The sequence below is a fragment of the Leuresthes tenuis genome, unplaced genomic scaffold (assembly GCF_036924035.1).
Source record: "Leuresthes tenuis unplaced genomic scaffold, fLeuTen1.0.hap1 SCAF_4, whole genome shotgun sequence".
NCBI classification, from domain to species: domain Eukaryota; kingdom Metazoa; phylum Chordata; class Actinopteri; order Atheriniformes; family Atherinopsidae; genus Leuresthes; species Leuresthes tenuis.
In genome coordinates, this window is record NW_027325358.1 from 10,229,157 (window position 1) to 10,255,040 (window position 25,884).

A 25,884-nucleotide genomic window follows, 5' to 3' on the forward strand; every position below is an offset into this window, starting at 1 on the left:
GTTCAGCGGTGAATGGGTACTTGAACGACACAGGCACTGTACTGTCTTTCTTTGGCGCCCAGAAGAGAAAAGACAGAATGTACCAACTGTACAGGTTAAGAGGTGAGTAAGTATTACACATGCCAAATTTGTTTATCTGGGAACATAACGTTATCAAAGATATGTGTATCATATTAAAATTTCAATATTTTTACTGTTAAATTACTTCTAATCACGTAGAATTTAGTATTTCGTTGTCGCTACTACGCCATTTTTACATACTGGTACGACCCATTCCATCCCGCCCCCGCCGCCATTTTCCATGTTATTCTCTTTTAGCACCCTGTACTTCACTAATTTTGAATGCGTCAATATAATTTGCAAAGTAGGTGTTATTAGATTCCCGGCTTCTCCAGTTTAGTGGAGGGGGGGCCTTTTTGTTTTGTCTCCGAATTCTGCCGAGGAGAAGCCCTATTTAAACAGCCATGTACATCAAACAGGTAAGCTAACGCATCCAAGATTGTGGATGATGCTGACTATTAACTATCCTAATAACAGTAACCAGATTAGCTTAACGATATTTTTACTGACTGATGTGGGGTGGTGTGTTTGGGCTTTATACATTTTGCACTGATTGAATTGAAAAGCCATGAAAACTCCATGAAAAGACCGCATCAGTCAAGTTGCTAGTTTGCTAATGTTAGCTAGCGCTGTCGGCGTTATCTTGAATGGAACTGCAAGCCCACCTCTCAAGAGGCTAAGCTAACGCTACTAGGCTAACTTTTATGGGCTCATTTTAATCCCTCTAAGTCAACGTTGTGCACTGTCATGTTGCATTCAAATTTGTTATGCGAAATGTACATTTGGTATTATTTTGGTTACCGTACCGTAGTTTATGTTATTATCAAGCTGGTAAACGTCCTGAATGATAGCCTCTGTTAGCCTGTACAGTGACAGTCAGGCAAGGCCCTTCCCCGCTATTGATAACAACATGATATTCCCTCAGCAGTTGCACATGTTGAGTCTAATAATCTCCATAAATTCAAGAAAACTGAAGTTTTATCGTTATTGTATCCTAACATTTTCTATCAACTACATGTGGTCAATATTATCCCAAATCAGACATTGTTATTGTCTGGGTGCTCACTGTTTTCATGCAGGTTATTATTCAGGGGTTCCGAAGTTACAGGGACCAAACTGTAGTTGACCCGTTTAGTCCGAAGCACAATGTCATCGGTGAGTGCATATCTCATTCTTAAAACATGATTTAATCTTGTTCCGGTGTATTTTGAATGCCCTTTATTTCGTTGCAAAACCAGATTGACCCTGCCAAAGATTGATGTATGAATCATGTTGTCAATAATGGCATCTCTCTTTTTATTACTATTTCAGTCGGAAGAAATGGGTCAGGAAAGAGTAACTTTTTCTACGGTATGTGAGCCTTATTTATTTTTGCCACATTGTAGTTAAACAGTTACTGGTAAGTGTTATTTGTCATCTAAAACTATGTCTCTCTGATTTTTTTGTAGCTATCCAGTTTGTGCTCAGTGATGAATTCAGTCACCTGCGACCTGAACAGCGCCTGGCCCTTCTCCATGTTAGTACAGGAAAATTTAACTTTCTTTACAGCTTTAAATTGATTCATTGACAAAGTGTTGGGATATAGATGCATGTCTGTTATAAATAAGATATTTGTGATTTAACATCATTCAACATTTTTACAAGCATGCCTGTTAATCATTTTAGAGGTAGACTTTTTAACTATTGTGTTGATTATATTTTTGTTCCCCTGTCACTGTAGGAAGGAACTGGGCCACGTGTTATTTCAGCCTTTGTGGAGATTATATTTGACAACTCTGACAACCGGCTGCCGGTAGGAATGGGAAACATTTTGCATTGATCAAATAATTGTAATTTGGGGCTGTCTCAAATGCCAATTTTTGGGGAATCAAAGTTTCAGATGGAATTATCTGAGATTATTCACATGCCACTCTCTCGGCATCACTCCTAGGCCTTAGCCTTGAAAAACTTTCTCAACTCATCTTTTATTTATGTAGCAATTTTCAAACACAGTGCTTCACGAAGTAAGAATTTGAATAAAACAAGGGTGTAAAATAAAGGACAGGACATGAAACAAAAAAATAAATAAAGATCAGAATAACTGGAAAATAATGGATAGAATAGAAAAGGAAATCTAAGAAAAACTTTGTAAAAACAAACAAGTTAAATTGAAAAAGAGCATTAAAACAGATCAACCAGTTAAAGAAAATCTCTTTGTTTTTAAGATGTCTTTAAAAATCAGAGCGTGTCATCACTCTATACATGGACATGGGGCTGGTTTTGCAGGAGAGATGCCTGAAAACTAAAAGCTCTGCTACTCATTCTTTTTTTAGTTGTAGGGAACAGTAAGATCTTTCATATATGGTGGAGCCTAGCTATTAAAGGCTTTGTGTGTCATTAGAAGGATTTTGAATTCTATTCTAAATTTTACAAGGAGCCAGCTTAAAGAGCCTAACACAAATGTGATCTCTCTTGGCAGTACCAGTTAGTACTCTGGCTGCAGCATTCTGGATCAACTGAAGGATTTTCAAGTTGTTTGGGCATCCAGCTAAGATGGCATTAAAGTTGTCCAACCTAGATTTGAACTTAACAACAAATCCGGGTCAAAAGTGACTTTCTCACAGTTGAACTGGAAGCTAAGTTAATGCCACCAGAGTAACTAACTGACTGGCGAGAAAACCGCTGAAGTAATTAAGGCCAAAAACAATTACCTCAGTTTTGTCTGATTTAAAAGTACTAAATTATAGTTCATCCAGGTCTTCATGTCTCCAAGACAAGCCTGTAACTGTCATTTGTGGGCTAATTATTTTTGTGCTACTCTATATTAACAAAATTCTTGGAAGCGTTTGATAACTGATTTAGATGTTGACTACCAAGGTATAGTTGCTTTGTAGCTCTGAGACATTTATCTATGTCATTATAAATGTATTGGAATTGTCAGGTTAATTTTAATTATGCATTCATTGTTTGGTCAATTTATTTATTTATTTACTGCTGATGTTTGCTGACATATTTGTACTTGCATCAAACATACAGCATAAAAAGTATGATTGCACCACATTTCTTCCACTACACACAGTGCTTATTATGTTGATGATGTCGGATGTCTAGAGCACCACCGAAATCTAATGTTTGGTTTTAGGTGAGTTTGAAACTGTAATCAGCCTAGTGATACTGTGGGGCCAAACAGGCAATTTGACTGTCATGTGCAGTTCTCAACCTGACCAGTGACAAATTCGTCCCCCTCCAGATTGACAAAGAGGAGGTCTCCCTTCGCCGTGTCATTGGTGCAAAGAAGGACCAGTACTTCTTGGACAAGAAGATGGTGACGTAAGTAAAGCCGTGGGTCGACTGTCCTCGTGCCTGTGATCATAGAAAATTACAACTTGCCAATTTCATGGATTCAATGTGTTGTTCTTGTTGTAGTAAGAATGATGTCATGAACCTTCTGGAGAGTGCCGGCTTCTCTCGCAGTAACCCCTACTACATTGTGAAGCAGGGAAAGGTGAGAAAGGAGCACCTGCCAACTTCATATTTGTTTATAAAGCAGGGCGTAAATTATAGAGCATCCGTGTCTTCAATTGTTATATTTAAGACTCATGACCCACAGCATCAGCAGATATGATAATTGATGATTATTTGTAAAATCAGTATCTAGGAAATTCACTTTCTGTCAGAATAATTTTACAGGTACAATAGAGCGTTGTGGGATTTAATCTGTATTACATTATTTCAATGGTTCCTGCAGATTAATCAAATGGCCACAGCACCCGACTCCCAGCGTCTGAAGCTTCTGCGAGAGGTTGCGGGAACTCGGGTGTATGACGAGCGAAAGGAGGAGAGCATTTCCCTCATGAAGGAAACGGGTAAAAGCTTCTTAACACGGTGTCATTTCACCAGTTGCTTTGAATTTGTTTTTAGTTTGGTTTGACAGGGTGAAATGTGATTCACTTGCTTATATAAGGGTTCGTTTGTTTATTCCTTTTTATTACAAAGAACCGTAAAAAGGAAAATTATCTACAGCGCAGTGATGTAACAAAAAAAACATGCCTTTGTGAATTAAGAAAATTTGGAAAGATTGCTTTTTTAATCTTTGATCTACACAAAGTCATGACATTTATGTTGGATATTTACAATATATTCCAATTCAAATCTTATTATTAAAGTTGCAATTTTGCATTAAAAAAATAAATGACAGTGAAAAACATTAACTAGTAAACAACATTCAGGGTGAAATCATCTTGCAGTTGGAGGATTTTTTTATTTTTTATTTTTTATTCTTTTACATAATTTGCATTTTTTTTTTCTAGAGGGGAAGCGAGAGAAGATCAATGAGCTGCTGAAGTACATTGAGGAGCGTCTGCACACTCTGGAGGACGAAAAGGAAGAGCTGGCTCAGTACCAGAAGTGGGACAAGATGAGAAGAGCTCTGGAGTATACAATTTACAACCAGGAGCTGAATGAAACCCGTGCCAAACTGGATGAGGTAACAAAGGGAAGGGGGATAGAAATGTATTCAGATTAAAACCGTGCACAGTTATCTTTATGTATTTAAAATACTACGTACTCATGATACAAAACTGATCTTCACTTTATAGCTTTGTCATTTGTTTTGCTCGGATCTTTTCCAGCTGTCCTCCAAGAGAGAGACCTGTGGAGACAAATCCAGACAGCTGCGTGATGCTCAGCAAGATGCCAGAGACAAAGTAGAGGTAAAAAGTTCCACCTGAAAAGGCTGGATACCCAAATCTGGAATCAGGAGTGGGGGGAAAAAGAAAAAAAAGCATTGCAGTAATCATCAAAAAAACGTAGTTAAACTTTAAATATTTCAATAACAAATGTCTGTTTGTTGTATTGATACTGTAGCGATTGAGTCAAAATCTTATGTAGCTTTTGATAAATCCAAATTTGAGACAAAAGTTTAGTGCTTGATTAATTTGTGAATTAGCTTTACATCTAATGTTATTTTTGTATTTTGTTTTGTAGGAAGCAGTTTTCTTATAAATGTCTTACGAAATCGGTGTGAACATACTTTCAGAAAGTTTCTAAAGCTAATTTAATCAGTGCAGAGTAGGAAAGTTTTTTTTTAAACTAATCTCGGAGCCTGTTTTCTTCATTTTGGCTCCCGTCTTACAGGAGACGGAGCGCGTTGTGCGCGAGCTGAAGTCAAAGATCTCTGCTATGAAGGAGGAAAAAGAGCAACTGTCGGCAGAGCGCCAGGAGCAGATCAAGCAGAGGACCAAGCTTGAGTTGAAGGCCAAGGACCTGCAGGACGAGCTGGCAGGCAACAGTGAACAGAGGGTACGGAAGCCTCCCATCTGCGTCACACTGTACACGTGATGCTGCACCAACAGCACTCCCCCCTCCTTCATCCCCTTCATCGTCAGTGTGAAGGGAGGGATGTTTGCCTGAGTTTGACATGATTTATGTGAGGTCTGTAAAATGTTTATAAAGTAAGAAACTGACTATAGTAGGGGAAAACAAACCAAGTGGTTGGTTGATTAGGGCAACTCTAACCAACATACTTTTGGTTTTACTTGGTAGATAATTAACCAATAAAGACTTTATGCTCCCTGTACATGCACCTCACGCTGTGTCCAACGAGGTCTTCATTGGTTAATGATATTGGCTCCAAGTGAACTCCTCTTAAATGATTGCCATGAATTAAAAAGCACAGATTCAAACAGTTTGTAAAGTAGAATTTTGGAAAGAGACAAAGAATCGGGTTGATCTCATCAGTTCAGTCTTTAGGACATGGCTGCAGTGGCCAGTGTGACAGGTTCAAATAACATGTTTTTGGCTCAGAAATTAGCGATGATTGTCTGTATGTGTGGTGTTCTCTGCCGTTATGACATTGATAATATTTACAATGCTGAATCATCTACATTGTTGTGGGAATCTAAGAAGCAGATAGTTAAACTGAATGAGTTTTTAAAATTTGGATAATATTTCTTTAATCTTGGTGTTCAGATAGTGAGTGATTGAAAAGAAGGCAACATCACCGTATTAAACATTCATAGTGGGTGAGTCTAAGGCTAACACAACGTCCATAAAAGTAGACAAAGAGGAATAAGTCCTTTATGTGTCCCCCTGGATTTAGAGAAGGATCACCAGACTTTCCAAGCATGGGATGAGTTATCCAAACTTATAGATGAAGTTCAATCCACTGCACTTCAGAAAAGACTGTTGGCGCTGATCGACTTGTTGGTATCTGTTATACTATAGGATGGGTCATATGAATGGATGTTATACTGATTGTGGAGGTGGGAGGTGTATGAATGTTTTTACTTAAATTAAACACAAGCAGCCTTGAAAAGAAGGCTGAGTAATATGAAAAATATACCCAGAATTTTGCAGGTTCCTCCCCCTCCCTCTCTGCAGTGCTACAGCTCTGCTTCCAAAGCTCCTCCCTTCAGAAGAGGCTGTCATACATGCGCAGGCTAGTAACTACGGCAACTCTTTAAGGGGTTAAAGCCAGGTTCACACTAAATGATGTGAATCCTGATTTTTCATGTTACTACTTGTATCATATTGTAACGTTAATTCTGAGAATCATTTGTCTTCATGACAGCTGTAACTGCTTTACTAAGATAGATGAGGTCTGCATACCGATCATTCATCTCGTGTGAACCCGTTGTGACTTAAAAGACTCTATCACAAGAACAGCATGTTGTGGAGTGGCCACTAAAGTAAAGTCCAACATAATTGAAAATCATCCAGTCTGAACTTTGCTGTAGGCAGGTTAGAGGCTCACCATACGGGCTGGTTTTACTCAGACCAAGTGGATTCTTACAAACTGCATCAGAGGCACCAGGAGGATCCCTAAGAACCATATTTTATTGCATTTCTTTCACAAAAATTGTCTAGCTTCTGTCTTACTGCCAGAGCATGAGGAAAATTTCAGCAAATGCAAGAAAAATATTAAAGTCAACAAGCTTTGCCTTAACGTATAGAAAAGATAAACGTGGATCAGTGTTTGATTAGAATATTTAGTCTACTTTATCTGTCAGTCTGCACCCACTAGGTGTAAAATGTTCATATTGTGTTTGATTTAATATGTCACCCAACCCATGTATGCATGAAAGTGTGAGGATCCCCCTGTGGGACGAAATGAGAGGCGAAACAGAATGGGCACCATCGGACTCTGCGCCTCTATACATTATTCTTGGCACAAGCTTTTGTGTACAGATTTGGCATAAATTACTCTCCATATGGCCTTGTGTTTAGTGTGGGTTTCTGAGCATGTGAGTACGAAGATGATAATCATAGATAACGGCTTTTTTGGCTCCATTTGTGTGTGAGCTATGATGGGTCCCAGGCAGCATGCTGGCTGGTGGTTGGATTAATCCCAACTGGCTACGGCTTGCACAACATCAGCCAAAAGTTATTGGGGCAAAATGAAAGAACTCACTGCTTCTAGGTGGTCTTGGCTTAATCAGCTTTTAGGTTGGACATCAATCAAGGTAGTTTTTTTTTGGGGGGGGGGTTCAGAAGAGGTTTTCTTTTCGTACCGGTAGGTCATCCAACAGCTACCATATAGAGATTTCTGTCAGTGTAGGTCTGCTGTTGTAGAGATGCGGTGAAACTTATGCTCCTTCATCTTTACGTTGGCGCCATGCTGACAATGCTTATGAGGGCATTTGATTTTTCAAACAATGATTTTCGTTAGCTTTTTTCATCAGCTTTTGTCGTGTCAACCATATCGCCATGTCACACTGTCCTAATACATGAACATTTGAATGAATTTGAAGATTTGTTTAAAAATTCTTGCTCCACCAGAAACGCCTGCTGAAGGAGCGTCAGAAGCTGCTGGAGAAAATTGAGGAGAAACAAAAAGAACTGCAAGAGACTGAACCTAAATTCAACATGGTTAAGGAAAAGGAGGAACGTGGCATCTCCAGGTAGAGAGGAGTCTTTCACAGCTACAGTTCCTTAAGCAGCTGAAGATCGGGCATAACTCAGTCTATGAGTCAACTCATTGAAAACCTCCTGTGCACGAGATTAAGAGGTGGTGGCACGTCATATTTGAGACTTCTTTAGTTGGACAAGTGCAACTAAAAGTTTAGATACGTTAATTTGTTGAAACGTGAGTAAAAAAGTGCCATCTCAAAATAGATGTTTTAAAGATTAAATTTGAATGAAATTATACACATTAAGATGTGGCTTGGCTTTAACTGATTTGTTGAATGGTGGAGAAATAGGGACCTATATGTAACCCTTTGACTGACAAAGTTAATAGCTGTCCACACGTGTACAATCACATTTCTTTGGTTGATATTTTTATTATGATAATTTGCTAAGAAAATGGTTTATTTGTGATATTTCTTTCCAGACTGGCCCAAGCTACACAGGAGAGGACTGACCTGTATGCCAAGCAGGGTCGTGGCAGTCAGTTCACCTCCAAGGAGGAGAGAGACAAGTGGATCAAGAAGGAGTTGAAGTCTCTGGACCAGGCCATCAATGATAAGAAGAGGCAGATTGCAGCTATCCACAAAGACCTGGAGGACACGGAGACGAACAAGGAGAAGAATCTTGAGCAGTACAATGTAAGGCAACTCAAAACTGTTGAGCTGCGCTTCGTGATTTCCATCAAGAAGCTGTTAGCACTGAGTTTGTTGTAGACCATGTGTACCAACTTATTTTCTCAAAAGCACACCCTGTTGCTGTAGTTTTAAAGTCTTGCAAATGGAAAATTTTAATTTGGTTTTGAATTGCTTTGTATTCCAGTTGCAAATGTTCATGTAGTTTTAATTTGATCTCCTGACGGGGACAATTGTTTTTATTTTCTGACTTTAGAAACTTGATCAAGATCTTAACGAGGTCAAGACCCGTGTTGAGGAGCTGGACAAAAAGTATTATGAAGTGAAGAACAAGAAAGATGAACTCCAGAGTGAAAGAAAGTAAGAACAGCGTCTTTGACCAGATATCACAAGAAGCCTGTTTTTGCTTTTCACCCCTTTTGTGTGTAATTTAGCTTTTTGTGATCTGCAGTGTAACAAATTACACTCTGAATAGATTTATTTCATCCCACTGGAGAAATACCTGTTTTGTAGTCCACGTTTTTCACTTTAATCTTGATGACATCACGCATGAACATATATGCGTCATGCCTGCCTCGTGGTAATTTTGACATCTGCCTCAGACTCCGACAGGTGCTAAAACTGGGCATTTCAGACAGTATGTAGAGCATAAGAACAACAATGCTTTTTTTCCCTTTTTTTTTTCTTTTTAAATGTGCAACCTTTCAAATTATTCTTATAGACCCCTGAAAGAAGAATATGAGTAAGTAAAACAGCATATTATAGGCATTAAAATTGAGGCTTAGTGTGGCCTTAGGGTTTATATTTTTGTTATGTGTAGTTTTGTCTTGTGTAGCACTGCCTGATTTTGATGAATGAGTCATGTCTGCATCTCAGATTAAGTGGGAAGGCTGAATCCTCCCCCCCTCTAAGCCAACATGCTTTTTCTTCTTGGCAAATTTTAGCTACTTAGCAGTGTATTGTCTGCTGTGAATTGCCCCGGAACTCTTAAGTGCACTTAAACACTGACGTTTATTTATGTAACACAGAGGATGATACCTTTGGCCTTTGCCAGGGTTTTTTGATTTCAGAAGTACCTCTAAGGTGGATGAATTGAGCTTCCTGTTTCTTGAAAAATCACGTAGCATTTAAGCTGTAATATGGAACCACATTCATAATTCTCAACAACATACATTCACACTTACACAAAAATGAAAACAAGCACACACATATATATATATATATATATATCTACACACATTTTTTTCTTTTATCAGTGACTTCTTATCAGTGAGTATCATATCATGGCAGTTACGCCTGTGTCTTTCTCGTGACATAATCATAGCAGAGTGACCTTATCTGTCCAGCTACCTGTGGCGTGAGGAGAACGCAGAGCAGCAGGCCCTGGCAGCCAAACGAGAGGACCTGGAAAAGAAACAGCAGCTCCTTAGAGCAGCTACAGGCAAGGTCTGTGTCATTGTGCATGACTGCGTAATTACTAATTTGCATAATAAAACAACAACATGATCAGTCCTTCAGTCTGAGCACAAGTAAAAGATATTTATCCAGTGATCACTTTAGATGTCTCATTGGCACTATTGGGGAGTTGAAATACATAATCTTTGCTTCATTGATGCCTGTAATAGGTCGTTATACGAATGCTCTCCTCACTGCTTGAGTCTAATAATTTTTGATACTTACACTGATGGCCTCCAACTCCAGTCCATGTTTCCACTGAAATAAAGAGTACACGGCTCCACATTTACATCGAGATAAAGTCTTTGAGCCCTTGGAGCAACAGCTGGGACAGCAGTCGCTCTCTGGAGACCTAGGAGGGTAGTTTGGCTGCAGGAAGCCTGGCTTACAATGGCAAACTTCACTCCCCACCACCCCATTGCAGACAAAGGCCTGTTGAGGCAGACCGGGGGAATAACAAGAGGCTCAAGTAGAACTGAAGATCTTTGTATCATGTCCGACCCGCCACTCAAGCCCTGAAGTGAGCGATAGTGGATGGTCAGCTGGAGCTTATGTGCATCATCGAGGTCTGCTGCGCACCACTATGACAGACCAGATGGAAGATATCCTCACCGTGAAAGATCCAGGATCTAACATGCAAGCGTTGATGTGCAATCAATGCCAGGGCTCAGCACTACTGACTTTGTTGTTTTTGAATTATTTAAAAAAGAAAAGGAAGGTGGTAACATTCAGTTTCTCAGCATCCACTGCAGGTTGCCATCAAGACCACAGTGTTATGAATTTGCAGTCAGTGCGTCAGCTATAGTCTAACCATGCATTATGTGTATTAAGCCTTCGTTCATGCTCTTACTTGTTGAGAACTCTGGGGGAAGTGAAAATGGGCAAGTGTCTGAGTAAGTGCATCACTCTCAAAGTGAGCCCACCTGAGTACTGAGACGGACTCACTTTGTGACTCACCCGGTTATCAGGATGGTTATATCAAATGGAATCATTCATCAACCTCACTACTTTCTCTTTACGATAGCTAGCTATATTTACATATGACTCACTCCGCTCTGCCTCATCCAGTCATTTCTTCTGGGCATGTACATCAATCAAATATCACCTCTGAATAATATCTGCAGAGATGAAAAGAAGCTGTTTGTAGCTTCATGGACAAATGTCAAGCATTCAGTTTTCTTTCATTTGTCCTGGCTGATTCAGTCTCATCTCCTACGTTTGATGGACTCCTTCCTATTTTCCCTCTCTAGCGTTTTATATTAGCTGTGCATAGTTCATTTTAGTGTTCCACCATATTGAGGTAGACGCTTCTTTTCTGTTTTTCTCTTTTATGCTACTGAGCGTGAAGTTTGAGACATATTTAGTGCAGATGCTTTTCGATGTTTTTGTGCACAGATATTTCATAAGAAAATGTTTTTCTTGCAATTGGATTTCATTATTTGAATTTGATGTTTAAATGAATGTTTATTGTTATATTTCATATGTTTTTCACATGTTGTCATTGATCTCCTTCCTCCTTCAGGCCATTCTGAATGGTATCGACAGCATCAACAAAGTCCTGGAACATTTTCGGCGGAAGGGAATCAACCAGCATGTCATCAATGGTTACCATGGCATTGTCATGAATAATTTTGAATGTGAGCCAGCCTTTTACACCTGTGTGGAGGTGACTGCTGGAACGAGGTGTGCATTGGTTAAGCATTTTCTTTAGCTTCTGATTGTTCTTTGTCTGCTTCAACGTTCAGTTATTCTCATCTGTATCTTTCATAGCTGATTTGAATTTTGGTCTGAGATAATTCATAATGATAGATCCTAAGTTGGTTATAGCCATTCTTTGTTTGTTTGCCTATTAATTTGGCTTATTTGAATAAGAAACATAACTTGTATCTTCCAGACTGTTTTACCACATTGTGGAGACTGATGAAGTTAGTACTAAAATTCTCATGGAGTTCAACAAAATGAACTTGCCTGGAGAAGTCACATTCCTGCCACTGACCAAGCTGGATGTCAGAGACACCGCCTACCCTGAGACCAACGTAAGATTCATTCCTTAACTGCATCTGTTGGTTTAGATATTACAGACTGTTCTTGGTTGTTTGCGGAGAGTGTAGCTTTTGCTGCTGTTGTCTCCCCTAAAAGGATGCCATCCCCATGATCAGCAAGCTCCGCTACAGCCAAAACTTTGACAAGGCCTTCAAGCATGTGTTTGGGAAGACTCTGATTTGTCGTAGCATGGAGGTTTCCACCCAGCTTGCAAGAGCTTTCACCATGGACTGTATAACTCTGGAGGGTAAGCTGACCCGTGTTACACGGATTGCACCACTACATCTGAACAATAAGAGAGGGATGGCAGAAAAAGTTATGTACTTTTTGTATTGTTAAAGCCTTTTCTTGAATGTTTATGCAGTCACAGACAGTTGAAGCTGTCATAGGTGTTACAGCTTATTTATCTTCACTATCACACACCTTCAGGATAGATCTGTGAAAGCCCAACAGATTCCTTACATGTACACACATTGTATTTGGACTTCCCAGGGGACCAAGTGAGCCACCGTGGAGCTCTGACAGGAGGTTACTATGATACCAGAAAGTCTCGCCTGGAGCTTCAGAAAGACATGAGGAAAGCCGAGGAGGAGCTGGGTGAGCTGGAGGCCAAGCTCAATGAGAACCTGCGGAGGAACATAGAACATATCCTTTTAATTAAGAAGCGTAACTAGTATGTTTATTACAATACTTAATTGAGAACCACAGGGAAATTTGTACTTGATGTGCTCTTCTTTAGGAAGCTGGAGAGTAAACGGAAGGATTTTTAGGAATAAAACTTAAGAGCCTTTATTGCAAATAGTGCTGCAGAAAAATAACTTAGTCATTCCCTCTGTTTCTTGAGTTTGAGATGACTTTACAAGTCATTTTGTGTTTTTAAAAGCTTCAAAAAGGGATCGTGTCAACAGCTGCCCGACCACAGTGAGCTTTATTGATGATGTTAAAATGGGCCGACTCACAAGATCCCAAGAATTTGGTGTCTCATATCTGACGCTTCCTGGAAAGATTTGAATTTCTCAGGATAGAGGCATCTGTTTTTCTTTTGGGTTGAAGTTGGCGATACAGCCAAAAGAAGTAAATCTCTGCCTTTTTTGGTATTGTTTCATTGTTTGTTTTTGTTATGAACGAGGCATCTGGCCAATCGATGAGTTGCTTGTTGTTGGAATATTCGAACTGGAGTTCGCTTGTTTGGTCCACACCAGAGTTCGGATGAGCTTTCACACCTGCCCAAACGAAGCGGACTATCCGAGGAAGCAAACTCTGGTCCGTTTAAAGCAGACCAGACCAGAAGCAGACTCTGTTGTGAAAGTGCCCTTAGATAATCACTCAATTTTATGGTGATGTGATATGGCTGAGCCTGTGTTTTAAATGCAGCTTGGGTTATGTGGCTCCCTCAAAGCCAGCAGAAGTAGGATTTAAGCAGGTCAAGAAGGATTAGAGTATATTGGGTCATACCTGACAGAGCCATGACTCACTTCAAGACAGCACACAAAAGCAAAACAAGTGAATCAAAGAGGGTTTTGGCTTGCAAGTGCTGTATGTTTGAGTATGGTCACTTCCGCCATGGTATGAATAAATGCGAGTAAGAAAGCCTGCGTGATGATGTGCAGCCTTGAACTGACAGCCTGTGATGTATAAGCTGGTTAATGTGTACCTGATAATCTCTGTATGTCAGTAAGCAGGAGAAGCATTAATGAGTCAGAGTGGATCAATGATTTAAAAGCCTCTTGTTGTTCACTCTCCACTGCTGCCTTGTTGATAACCACAAGGTTAAGTTGATGCACCTCATTGTTTCATGAATCCGTTTCTCACTCTTTCCATTTTCGGTTTCCAAGTTAATTTTGCCACCACATTGGTGTTTCTACAGTTAATGTTTATGCATTGTTACTGAGCATAATTGATGCAGCTTGGTTCTGTTCAAAGTACCTTTTTTGGGGGGGATTTAGATGAGATGTATATCTGCTGTCAGCTAATATTACACATGAAAATAAGTAATCTTACATCATTTATGTTTTCAATCTGATTTGGCCCACAGAAGGAGATTTTTTTTTTTTTAAATCTGCAGATTGATTTGCTTCCGTGTTCATTGAGTCCTGTTAAACCTCAAAGTCCCAGTGGAGTCCTGGAAAATCTATAAGGCTGTCTGTTAATTTGCCTTATTGATGAGTGTGTGCAGCCCTTTCTTAATCCTCGGCCTTGATATCCGGAATGACACCGTCTTCCCCTTTGAAGCCCAATCATATTATTCAAGCACTGTGGGTTGCACTAAAAAGCCTTTAAGCTTCCCCAAAGACGGTTTGCCAATGAGAACTCCTTCTACTAAACATTCTCTGTTGTTTCCTGATGAGTTTCAGTAGCATTTTATCCAATCAGAATCGAATGTAGAGAATGATAAATCCAATTTTTCTTTTCCACTGTTCCTCATGCACACATCGTGCACTCTCAGGATGGGGGATTGGATCAAAGAGAAGCCTCAGTGCAATCTGTTGTTTCCTTAGCTAGGCGACGTTTTCTTGAACTGGCTTTGTATGTATGAATAAGACTAATTTTGATTTTAATTCATTTGATTTGATTGGATTATGATTCGATTACAATGAATTGGAATAATTTAATTGGATTGCATCTTTGAAGTACCTTGACATGACGTTTGTTGTGATTTGGCATCGTATAGATAAAACTGAACTGAATTTAAACGGTCAACACTTGTCTTTGCTGAATGACCTTTGAGGGATGAGGAATTAAATGCTCACTCATAAAAAAACGTCGTTGTACCTCCTTAATGGTCGTTCCACGCATCAACAATGAGATCGACCAACTGATGAACCAGATGCAGCAGATCGAGACACAGCAGAGGAAGTTTAAGGCTTCCAGAGACAGTATTCTGTCAGAGATGAAGATGCTGAAGGAGAAGAGGCAGCAGTCGGAGAAGACATTTATGCCCAAGGTTGTATCCATATTTTAAACGTATACATTCCCAAACCAGATTAACTTTTGCTTGAATGGTGTCTGGGACTTCCAGTTCTATGTGTTGTCTCTGTGTGTGACTCATGCTCCCTCCTCTTCCTCTCCAGCAACGCAGTCTCCAAAGTTTGGAGGCCAGTCTCCACGCCATGGAGTCGACCAGGGAGTCGCTGAAGGCTGAGCTCGGTACAGATCTTCTTTCTCAGCTCAGCCTCGAGGATCAGAGACGCGTTGATGACCTCAATGATGAGATTCGTCAGTTGCAGCAGGTCAGGAGAAACATGATCTGTTGCGGTTTGTCACATCGTGAATTATATTCCAAAGACCCCAAACACTCCATTTAAACCTTAAATGTTGTATTTGAGTTGGAATGTTTGTCATTTTGAAAGGATTTTAAGTTGACAAAATCCAGCAATTTGTTTATGTTATCACTAAAATAAGCCATAAAGTCCTCGTCCGAATTGATTATTCAACAATGGATTTCAAACCGTGGTTCCTTCAGTAGACTTTGTGTTTATGATAATATTATGAAAATACGTTTTTTATATCTAGAGCACAGAGAGACAAATTTTAGTGTTTTTTTTTTTTGTAGTTTTTTTCCACATTTATCAGACGGTCTCACACCCTGCAGCTGGGATCGGAGTCGTGTTGAAAGTGAAACAATGGGTGCCTGCTTACATGTAGAATTGTACCTACCGTACATTCTGTTGTTTCCATTGGGCCTCCGCCTTCCGTCGCTGTATTCAAATGATGCGAGTGAGGTGAAAATGGCAGCCTGCAGCTGTGTGTGGGATGTTCCTGTGATCCAGCATGGCCCCCTCTTTCTCTGCCAGCTGCTCACTGCTCTCACCTCACTGCACTCCATTCCTGCTATCATTACACAACAACTCTTCACAACATGGAGCCTTTCTCTTATGATACGGAAATGTTTTCAGTTGTCAAATCATGTTATTTATTACATAACACTTGGTTTTGGAATAATTAGTTTGTTTTAACGTGTCTTTATGTCTAAATGTGTATATTTTGTGGGTGTTTGTGTGCTCTTGGGTTAGGGTTGATATTCAGCCACTTGGAATTAATAATTTTACAAATTTCCTGTTTGTCTGCAGCATCATATGAGTAACGGTTGTTTGTTGGTCTTATTTTTGGCTCTCAGGACAACAGACAGTTGTTGAATGAGAGAATCAAGCTGGAGGGAATCATGACCAGAGTGGAAACGTATCTCAATGAGAACTTACGGAAGCGTCTTGACCAAGTGGAGCAGGTACAGTGTTCCTGGAAACACTTAGAGGGCAGCTCAGTACTGTTAAATATTTTTATTCCTCACCATCTGTCATTCATGTCCATTATTTTTATGTTCTCATTATAAATGAAGTATCATTACAGCATCATTAAACAAGGATTTAAAAAAAAAAAACTGAAGTTATTACATGAATGTTCTGAATTCACTGTTTTCATATGATGGTCGTAAAAGTCAGAAATTATCATTTGTCATGACCCTGTCCCCCCTTTTTCTTTTGTATATCCTCATATGCATTGACACAGGAGCTAAATGAGCTGCGGGAGACTGAGGGAGGCACAGTGCTGACAGCCACGACATCTGAGCTGGATGGGATCAACAAACGTGTCAAAGAAACTTTGACTCGATCAGAAGGTAGGCATTTAACAAAGACCCAACAGGCGGGTGCCAGTGGTCACAGAAACACTCCTCTCCTATATGACCTTTGAACAAAATGCAAACCACAGATCCTCCGGCAGAGTGCTTCAAAAGCCAGCCAAAATGTTTTATTTAGCGTAGTAGATTAAGGCAGCTTCAGTTCAAGTAAACTCAGTGACCTGAGAAGAATTTGCATCCATTTAAAACAGATTCATATTATTTGGTTTCAACAGTCCAGTCCCAGTTAATGTAAAGGCCAGACGTAGCATTGTATTATACAAATATGTGTTTTAGAAAAAAAAACAACATCTTTCATAATGTTCTGAAGCTGATTAGTATTCATGTGCAAGTGTTACTTAACAACTGCCTTACAGTTTTGACTGTTGTTAAAAAAAATTTGCATAAATTTACTACATGCCCACAACCACACACATCTATGCAAATACCAGACAAAAAAGCTACTGTAACATTTTCACCTCCCAGATCTGGATGCTCTGATTGACAAGACGGAGGCAGAGATCAAGGACCACATAAGGAGCATGGAGCGATGGAAAAACATTGAGAAAGAGCAGAATGACGCCATCAACCATGACACCAAAGAGCTGGAAAAGATGACCAACAGGCAGGGCATGCTGCTCAAGAAGAAAGAGGAGTGCATGAAGAAGATCAGAGAGCTCGGCTCGCTGCCTCAGGAGGCTTTTGAGAAGTACCAGACCCTCACCCTTAAACAGGTAGACACGCTCACACATGCACACGCACGCTTCCGCGCCATGCTTAATGATGTTAACAGATGGCTCCTGGCTTGAATGATGCTGCCAGCCAACACCAGCATCATTTTGACACGAATATTTTTATCCTTATAGTGTGTGAAAGCGTGAAAATAACAGCAGGAAAACAACTTTTTTTTTCTTTTTTGGGCCATAAATTACAAACTTATAAAGCCGAGTTGGTAAATGTATATATCCATGTTTTTCTTTTGCTGTCCACTTAAGCTTTAGAGTGAAATATTAGCTATATAAGCTTCCAAATACTTCTTCATATTCAATATCCAGTTGATAGGCAGTTGAATCCCAGGCAGAAGACAGTTTTATTGAGAAGAGCTACATCCTTTGGCTAAAAAGATCAGTAACTGGATTTTCATTAATATTAACAGTGAAAATCAGAAAATCTCTTCCTAATGTGCAAGGAAAGTACATGCAAATGTTCTGCATTTCTGCAAGGCTTTTTCAAACCAGATCTGGTGAGTATTGGGGAAACTACTTTGTAAATTGCGTCTGACTTAGCAAAAATTAGAACTAAAGGACTCGCCTGCTGTGTCCGGTTTGAGCTGTCAAACGATAAACTCACACGACTGACAGGCATCTTCCAAAAGTGGATATACTATCCAAGTTATTCCCCGTAATGAAAGAAATTCCTGAAAAAGAGCTCTCTCTCCATTTACCTGTCAGGATTGCCACTCCACTTGTTTCTGTTTTGTTTCTCCTAAACGTAAGAGCTCTGTTTAATGTGTGTGTTGCCTCGTATGGTCTTTTTCCGAAGCTCTTTTTCCCGACCTCATTAAAAACTTCACAAGCCGAAGGACAGATGGAAGGAGGAATACTCTTAAGACTTGGGAAAAGATGACTTCACTACAGTTAGAATCAGACCACACTTGCAGTGCACTGTGAAGTGTGTCAGGTGTTCAATAAATATTCCCCTAAAGGTGCTTCGGATAGTTCATCTGGTGCAATCTTAACAAGTGGAACATGTTTTTACTGGCTGCTCAAACTCGCTTATTTAGCCGCACTATCCCAGACATAATGAAGCTTTGAAAGTCGTGGAACAAACATATCTCTGTTTGTCTTTCAGAAAGTGTTAACTGGACTAGTTTCATGTTCAGACAGCTACTGCTTCTGTTGAATGACCAGCACTAGCAACATAACCCATACTGCCACCCTCTGGCGACACTACAAAGCCTCACTTGCTTCATTCCTATGAATATTTTTTTCTAAAGGTTTTATTTTTTTCCAGCTTTTCCAAAGATTGTTTCAGATTTGCGTCGCTAGTATTTAGAAACCAGACTAATGTCTTAAAATCTGTCAATCAAAAGAGAGAAATGAGCTAAAAGATGGTGAAATGCTCCATAAGACAAAGCAGCCTGAGATGAACAGTTGGACTCCACGGTGATACTTGACACATAACAGGCCAACAACAGCGTTAACAGTAATTAAGTAGCTGGTGGAAGTGTTCCTGCGTGTCCTCTTTTAACTCCAGAGTCATATTAAGGAATGAACTCACACACACACACACACAGAGCTGGAGCTTTGTTTCTTTAGGAATAAAGTCCAGAAGCATCACATCCCACCCACTCAGTGACTCAGACATGAGTTAGTGCTGTGTCTAATTTTTCCTTTCAGCCAGCTGCCGCTGGGAGCAAAGACTGTGAGATGAGTGGACCTGGCTGCATCTTTCATAAGTGTCTGAGTGTGTGTTCTGTGTGTCTTTGTGTCTCAGCTCCCCTCCTTGACGAGGCTCAAAATAGCTTCACAGTTTCTCATAAACACTTCATATACTTGATCTTTCTCCTAGGGACTTTGCACGGGGGCAAGATGGTACCACTGATTGCAGAAGTGGACGAGGGGGCCGAGTACTAATGACACTTGCTCATGTTCCCTTGGTCATTAGTGATTTAAATGGGTGAATTTATAGCTTGAGAGTTTTGGAAAGTGTGCGGCACTTTGTCATAATTAATCAGGCCATTCCATTCTCGGATATGAATAGATGCTGGCGAAATGCATTTATTAAAAGCAGACAGTGTTTGTCTGTGGGAGGGAAACAAAGAATTAAAACTAATCTTGTAGCACTGCCAAGCTCAGGTCTTTCATTAGAAAAGTTAAGTCATTGTGATTTATTTTTCACTGGTTTGTAAGAACAGAAAAAACTACTCCATCTATGTACCTTTGAATTAGGGAGAAAACGATCCGATATAGTTGGTAACAATCATCATTTTTCTGACAACTGATTGCTTCTTCTTTTTTTTGTCATTTATTTTCCTTTTAAAGCAATACTTGAGAATTACGGCGACCTTGTTTGCTCTTTGGCTTCCCCGACAGTTTTGAGACATACCACCACTGTCAGAAAACTGCAGATCTGTGTGAAACCTGCAAATGTACAGCCATACACATGTATTTTTGTCAGGTTGAAAAGGCCACAAAGACTCCATCAAAAGCCCACGAAAATGTCAAATGACTAAAGAGCAAAATGGTGTGAGGTTGTATAATGTATAAAAAAGAAGAGGAGACGAAGGGACCGACTCAATAACTTTTCACTGCCTAAATGTCCAAAGACAATGTGACCAAGAAAATGAAATGTAAGTAAATACGGTTGATTTCAGGTCATTGTGACACGAGAGGGACAAACCAGATAAATATCAGACACTACTGTGGTGTGATTTTTATCCCATTTGCCAGTTGGTTGATTCCAGTCAAAAAGCTGAATATTAATCTCAGCTGATGTATCGACTGATGGCAGGCCGGTATATCTCTGCCTCCCTACCTTAAGTATTTATTTTTTTTATTCACAATGATCATAATGTTTGGTTTTTATAGCATCTTTTAAAACCACTCCACTGGGTGAAATGAGGAGTAAATCAAGAATAACCTTTGTAAACACAAAAAGGTTTCTTAGACTAACAAATCATTGTCCTGCAGCTAATGAAGAAATGATGTTACGTCTCCTGTTTCGTTCAGTTGTTCAGAAAACTGGAGCAGTGCAACACAGAGCTGAAGAAGTACAGTCACGTCAACAAGAAGGCTCTCGACCAGTTTGTCAACTTCTCCGAGCAGAAGGAAAAGCTGATCAAGCGTCAGGATGAGCTGGACCGTGGCTACAAATCCATCATGGAGCTCATGAACGTCCTGGAGCTGCGCAAGTATGAGGCCATCCAGCTCACCTTCAAACAGGTACAGAGCACCTCCGCTTCTGATCAGCACCGATCAGCATTACACCAATGGAAAGGGATTTCTCTAGATATTTAACTTGCTTGTAAATGTGCCATGTTTTACTAAATTTAAATTCATGTTGTATTGATGCGCTTTTCTTTTCGTCAGCCTAATGTAGTTTGATTTGTCAGATTTCTTCTTCTTCTTCTTCTGAAGGGTGCAAATGCTCTGTCAGTCTCGCATCCGTTTCACATTCCAATCAACCTCAGAGTAATGCGATCAAACGTCACGGTTTCTCATCGTCTTCCTTCAAGGTGTCAAAGAACTTCAGTGAGGTTTTCCAGAAGTTGGTGCCAGGCGGCAAGGCTACGTTGGTGATGAAGAAGGGCGATGCTGAAGGCAGCCAGTCTCAGGATGAAGGAGAGGGGGGTGCAGACAGCGAGAGGGGCTCTGGGTCACAGAGTAGCGTTCCCTCAGTGGACCAGTTCACAGGAGTTGGCATCAGAGTAAGAAACGGTTTTATACAGATCCACCAATAAAGTTTGCATGAGTCAAGTGTAAAAATGCCGTATGCAGGGCAACATCCTCCTTCATTTCATATAATTCACTCACTCAAACATCACTGGTGAGCATCGGAATTATGTTGATTTATTTTTTAATTAAGTGCTTTAAAAAAAGCTGTTTTGTTACCGGGTATTTTATGCATTTGAGTTTTTTCCCTGAATTTGTTGTCTGGAAACATGTGAATGTGTATTTATGGAGTATTTACAAGAAGTCCTTCAGCACCTGATCCTTCCCCACAAAGCGGGTCCAAGGTGAAGGTAGTCACCCAATGAGTGATACAGAATTGTCTTCACACTAAATGTATCCCAATCAGTATAAAGGATTTCATAATAGAGCAGATGCTTTGTCCATCCTTTCTAAAGAGAGAATCTATTAATAATGAAATCATTGAACACGGCCGTGGCTCAGCTGATGGAGTAGTTTTACAATTAGAGGATCTGTGATTCGATCCTAAGCCTCTCCGTGTATCTTTGGCAAAACACTGAAACCCACGTTGACACTGATAAGCTCATCGACGTGTGAGTGGAGAAGACAAAAAGGTGCTGCGTATAGATTGTAAAATGATAGTGTATGCGAGTGGATGAATGAGAAACGCACTGTAAAGCACTTTGTTAAACCTAGAAAAGGTCAAAGGGTGTTGGACATCTGTGGACTGTTTTACCAATAAGTGAGAATGAATGTTTTTCTGCTCCTGTGTCGGTCTTAACTGCATCCACATTTCCTGTGTAGGTGTCGTTCACTGGAAAGCAGGGTGAGATGAGGGAGATGCAGCAGCTGTCTGGAGGTCAGAAGTCTCTGGTGGCTCTGGCCCTGATATTTGCCATTCAGAAGTGTGACCCCGCTCCATTCTACCTGTTCGATGAGATTGATCAGGCCCTTGACGCCCAGCACAGGAAGGCTGTCTCAGGTAAAAAACACAAACTGAGGCACACCCACGTCTGGGAGTCATGGTCATGCTAATGCACCCATAACATTTCGAGATTTAAACAGACTACCAAAAAGATAATGGGGTTGATTTGGTTTGAGGCAACAGAGTTCTTCCAGTCTTAAAGTATGGAAAGTTTTTAGCTTTTTCCAGGTCTGGATAAGGATCGGAGAGAATGTGACGCTTTTGTGTTTCTATTTTAAATTTCCAATCATTTCTCTAGGCGATACAAATCTGAATTTCTTAAAATCAGTTAATTATATAACCGGAGTAGTTTCTGCATGTAAGAGATGAACATTTATGTCTGAACGGGTTCAGACTACAGCCTGAGCCCCAAGCTGCTCCCAGTGGCAGTAATTTATGAACCTAGCGAAGGTGCTAGATAATTGCAGACCATTTGTCACACGTCACTAACTCGTTAACACAAGTTAGTGAAGCCCTAAAGCGTACACTGCTTTGTACGTCTAAATGGGGCCATCGTTTTTACTAAATGAACCTCTTGTACTGAAGTAGACTTAAAGTGACTCGCAGTTCACAATAGAATGAGAAGTACAGTCATTTTCTCAGACTGCGATCTTTCTTTCTGCAACCACAGGCGTCACTCTTTACTCTCCTTTAGAGGAAATGCAGGGTTGGAGTACTTTATCGAACACTTTCTACATTCATCTTTTATGTAGAGTTTGTGGCTTTTCGTGGTGGTCTGAGCTGACAGCTTCACCTCTGTGTGCTATGTGTACGTTCTTTATGTTGAGGGGAGCTAATAGACCAGCACCACCAGTTAGTTTGCGTCCACTTTGGGCAGAGAAGATGGTGCTTTAATAAAATATTGTGCATTGATTTAGTTGTAATTGTTTTTTTTAAAGAGTAACAGTATCTAGAACTACGATGTCTAACAGATATTTTGCAGCATGGTAGCTTCCATAGTCAGAACATTCACCAGATGATTTCAAAATGATAAACATCCAGGTTTTTGTACTTAAACAGTCATACGGAGGAAAGAACCGTTGTTTCTTTTTGTGCTGTAACTAAACAGAATTGAATATATGTTACATGTTCTGTAAACTCGAGAGGATTTCCTCAGGAATGATCACAGATATTTTGGATAAACTAATCTGGACTGTTCATCAGCCGGCGCCTCGTTGATATGTTTGTGATGCTTGTCCGTTTCAGACATGATTGTTGAGCTGGCCGGCCACGCTCAGTTCATCACCACCACCTTCAGGCCCGAGCTGCTCGAGTCTGCGGACAAGTTCTACGGCGTCAAATTCAGAAACAAGGTGAGGCTTTCCCTTCACGGCTCGGTGTTTCTGCTGCGGGGCGGGTGGGTTGTTCCCCCAAAGCCAAGGAAGTTAAGAAGAAGCTTCTTTTACGCAGTTCTGTAATCACAGATGACTGTTACGGACTCTCTGTGCTGCAAAGAGTAGTTTCCCTGTTTGGGGATAATTCATTAATAAGTATTATTCAGTCCTCAATGAAAAATTCTGGGAAGTTTGGGGAAATAAAACATTTTTGTTGCCTTTTTCTTTCATCCCATTTCCTTCACCTGCTCTCCACTTAATTCACAGTTTAAAGTTTTTGACTTTAACTTTACATTTTATTCCTAAAACAGTAAAAATAAGACTTTTTTTTGTTAGTTACGGTATTTTCTGTATTTTCAAAATCCCTCCTTCATAACATTTGACCGTGTTAACATGAGTGAAACTCAGTTTATCCAGTTTTCTGTTCCAGAAATCCAGAATTTGTCAATATTTAATGTAAATGATCAGCTTGAGAAGTTTCACTGGGATTTCTGTTAGATGAAGGATGAATTATTGTTAGTTTTTCAGGTTCCATGAAATATGAGATTAATCGCTGGCGCTGAAGTGGAGCCATTGATTGCTCATTAACTGTGTGTATGTGTTTCTTTTAGGTGAGTCACATTGATGTGATCACAGCGGAGCAGGCCAAAGACTTTGTGGAGGATGACACCACACATGGTTAATATTTTCCTGCGCTCTATCATCCCCTCGTACCTTCCTCCTCCGCCTAGTGCACTGCTCGAAGCCTCCAACAACAAAGGTCACAGACAGAAATATCCCGCTGAATCCACAGCCTTTTCTTTTTTTTTTAAAAAAGCCACGGTAAAGATGAATAATAAAGAAAAGTCGACTCGTATCAGAACAGTTTTAAGTTTGGATATATATATATATATCCCAGATGAAATCTGGTTTTATTAGGAAAACAGTCGGTGAGCCAGAGGCATTTGTGTTAGTCTCTGACAGCTACAGCGTGTTTACTTTACACTGAAAACTCCTTATTTTCCTTGGAAAGCTCTTTGTGGGAGCGTTTCAGGTTTGTGTTACTGTGGAGAATTTTCCCAACAATACATTTGAGCTGAGGTTTGGGCATCTGTCCGGCGTGAGAAGCGTCGGTGGCGCAGACCTTCAGGACAGTTGTGTACAGCTGAGCCAGTTTTGATATGACTTTGGTAAAGATTAACCTGATCTGGACGTCTGTTTTTGTTTCCAGTCTTGAGAAAGAACTTCACCCGCGTTCGTTTTTAGTGAGGTTCCTCTGATGTTGACTCTTTGTACGCACCAAACAATGATAACCTGTATTTGTCACTAAAGCCACATGGCTTTAAATGTTTAAAAGTTGGTTGTTTCTTCTTATTGTTATTACTGTATTGTGTATTTCTTTCTTGTTTTTAGGTGAGTTGAATACATGAAAGTTTAATTGGAAAACACATTTTTGGATATAAAACACCTCCTGACTCGGTGTGAAGCTGTCTGTAACTAAAGCAGCAGGTTACTCCCTACTTAGTGGAGATATTGCTTGAGATTAAACTTCTCATATATTGTGCCTAGTTTCCAGTCTGATTTCTAAATGTATGTTTTCCTTTTTATGTAATTAGAAAACCTACAAAAATAATAAAAGTTTAAATTGAGCTCGGTCACATGTTCATATATTCATGGTCCCTCCTTCTTAAAAGACCACTTGGTGGTGCTGCACAGCTGAGACCGGACTGTCGTTGAAGGACTCTTTCTACATCAAACGGGTCAACGAAAAGTAAAGGCAAGACTTTTCGGGTGAATATGTGACACGATTAGGCCACCTTCAGGTCTCATTGTTTCGCATTTACTGAAGTACTCTTTAAGAAATGTAAGATTTCAGTCGAACTGAAACACTGAAAACACTCATGCATGGAAATTAGCCTTTGGTTAAATAATAAAGCTCATGTGTGCTTGTATGTAAAATACAAATAAAGATGGATTTATACACGTTAAAGATGATTTTGGACAAAAGTTTTGGCTCATTCAGACATGTCATTTCTATCCTAAAATATTCAAATATGTACACAAAATGAAAAAGTATTCAATGATGTTGGTTTAGTAACTACTGTACTTGTGCTGGGCTGTTTCCAATACTTGTTTTCCTGTATATAATCCTTTAATTTCACCACCAAATTAATCTAATCTGGGAAGGAAACTTGATCCACAACACATTCGGCAGCGGGACAGTGAAGACGTGTGGGCAGCAACTGTGGCAACAAGGTCAGCATCTGGCGCACATTTCATAGCCCTTGCACTCGTGATATATTTTGTTTGTGATGTGATCAATGATCCTGTTGAATTGCTGTGCACCATGGGAGACCCCACATGTCAGGCATACGTGGCTTTCATTCTGGTGTAACATCACCTTGCACTGGCAGCGAATCTGAAAGGTTGCGACCTCCTGAGACGGTGTCGTTGATCTCTTTTTCTTTTTTTTTCTGTTTTTTTTTTTAAACCGCAGACCTCT

The 25,884-nt window shown here is 40.0% G+C and overlaps 1 protein-coding gene across 1 annotated transcript; it reads left to right on the forward strand.

Moving 5' to 3' along the window:
- Positions 1-272: 272 nt before the first annotated feature.
- Positions 273-24,945, forward strand: smc3 (structural maintenance of chromosomes 3). The gene is made up of 29 exons (XM_072384523.1): positions 273-479; positions 1,140-1,215; positions 1,372-1,410; positions 1,509-1,576; positions 1,781-1,852; positions 3,290-3,369; positions 3,466-3,544; positions 3,788-3,905; positions 4,350-4,525; positions 4,671-4,751; positions 5,176-5,340; positions 7,819-7,940; positions 8,372-8,585; positions 8,836-8,939; positions 9,926-10,025; positions 11,557-11,717; positions 11,929-12,070; positions 12,174-12,324; positions 12,570-12,720; positions 14,868-15,021; positions 15,149-15,307; positions 16,195-16,302; positions 16,584-16,692; positions 17,179-17,426; positions 20,424-20,636; positions 20,930-21,121; positions 21,909-22,086; positions 23,275-23,381; positions 24,014-24,945. Exons 1-29 carry the CDS (start codon positions 465-467, stop codon positions 24,083-24,085), a joined length of 3,654 nt encoding a protein of 1,217 aa, XP_072240624.1. The 5' UTR covers positions 273-464; the 3' UTR covers positions 24,086-24,945.
- Positions 24,946-25,884: the final 939 nt, after the last annotated feature.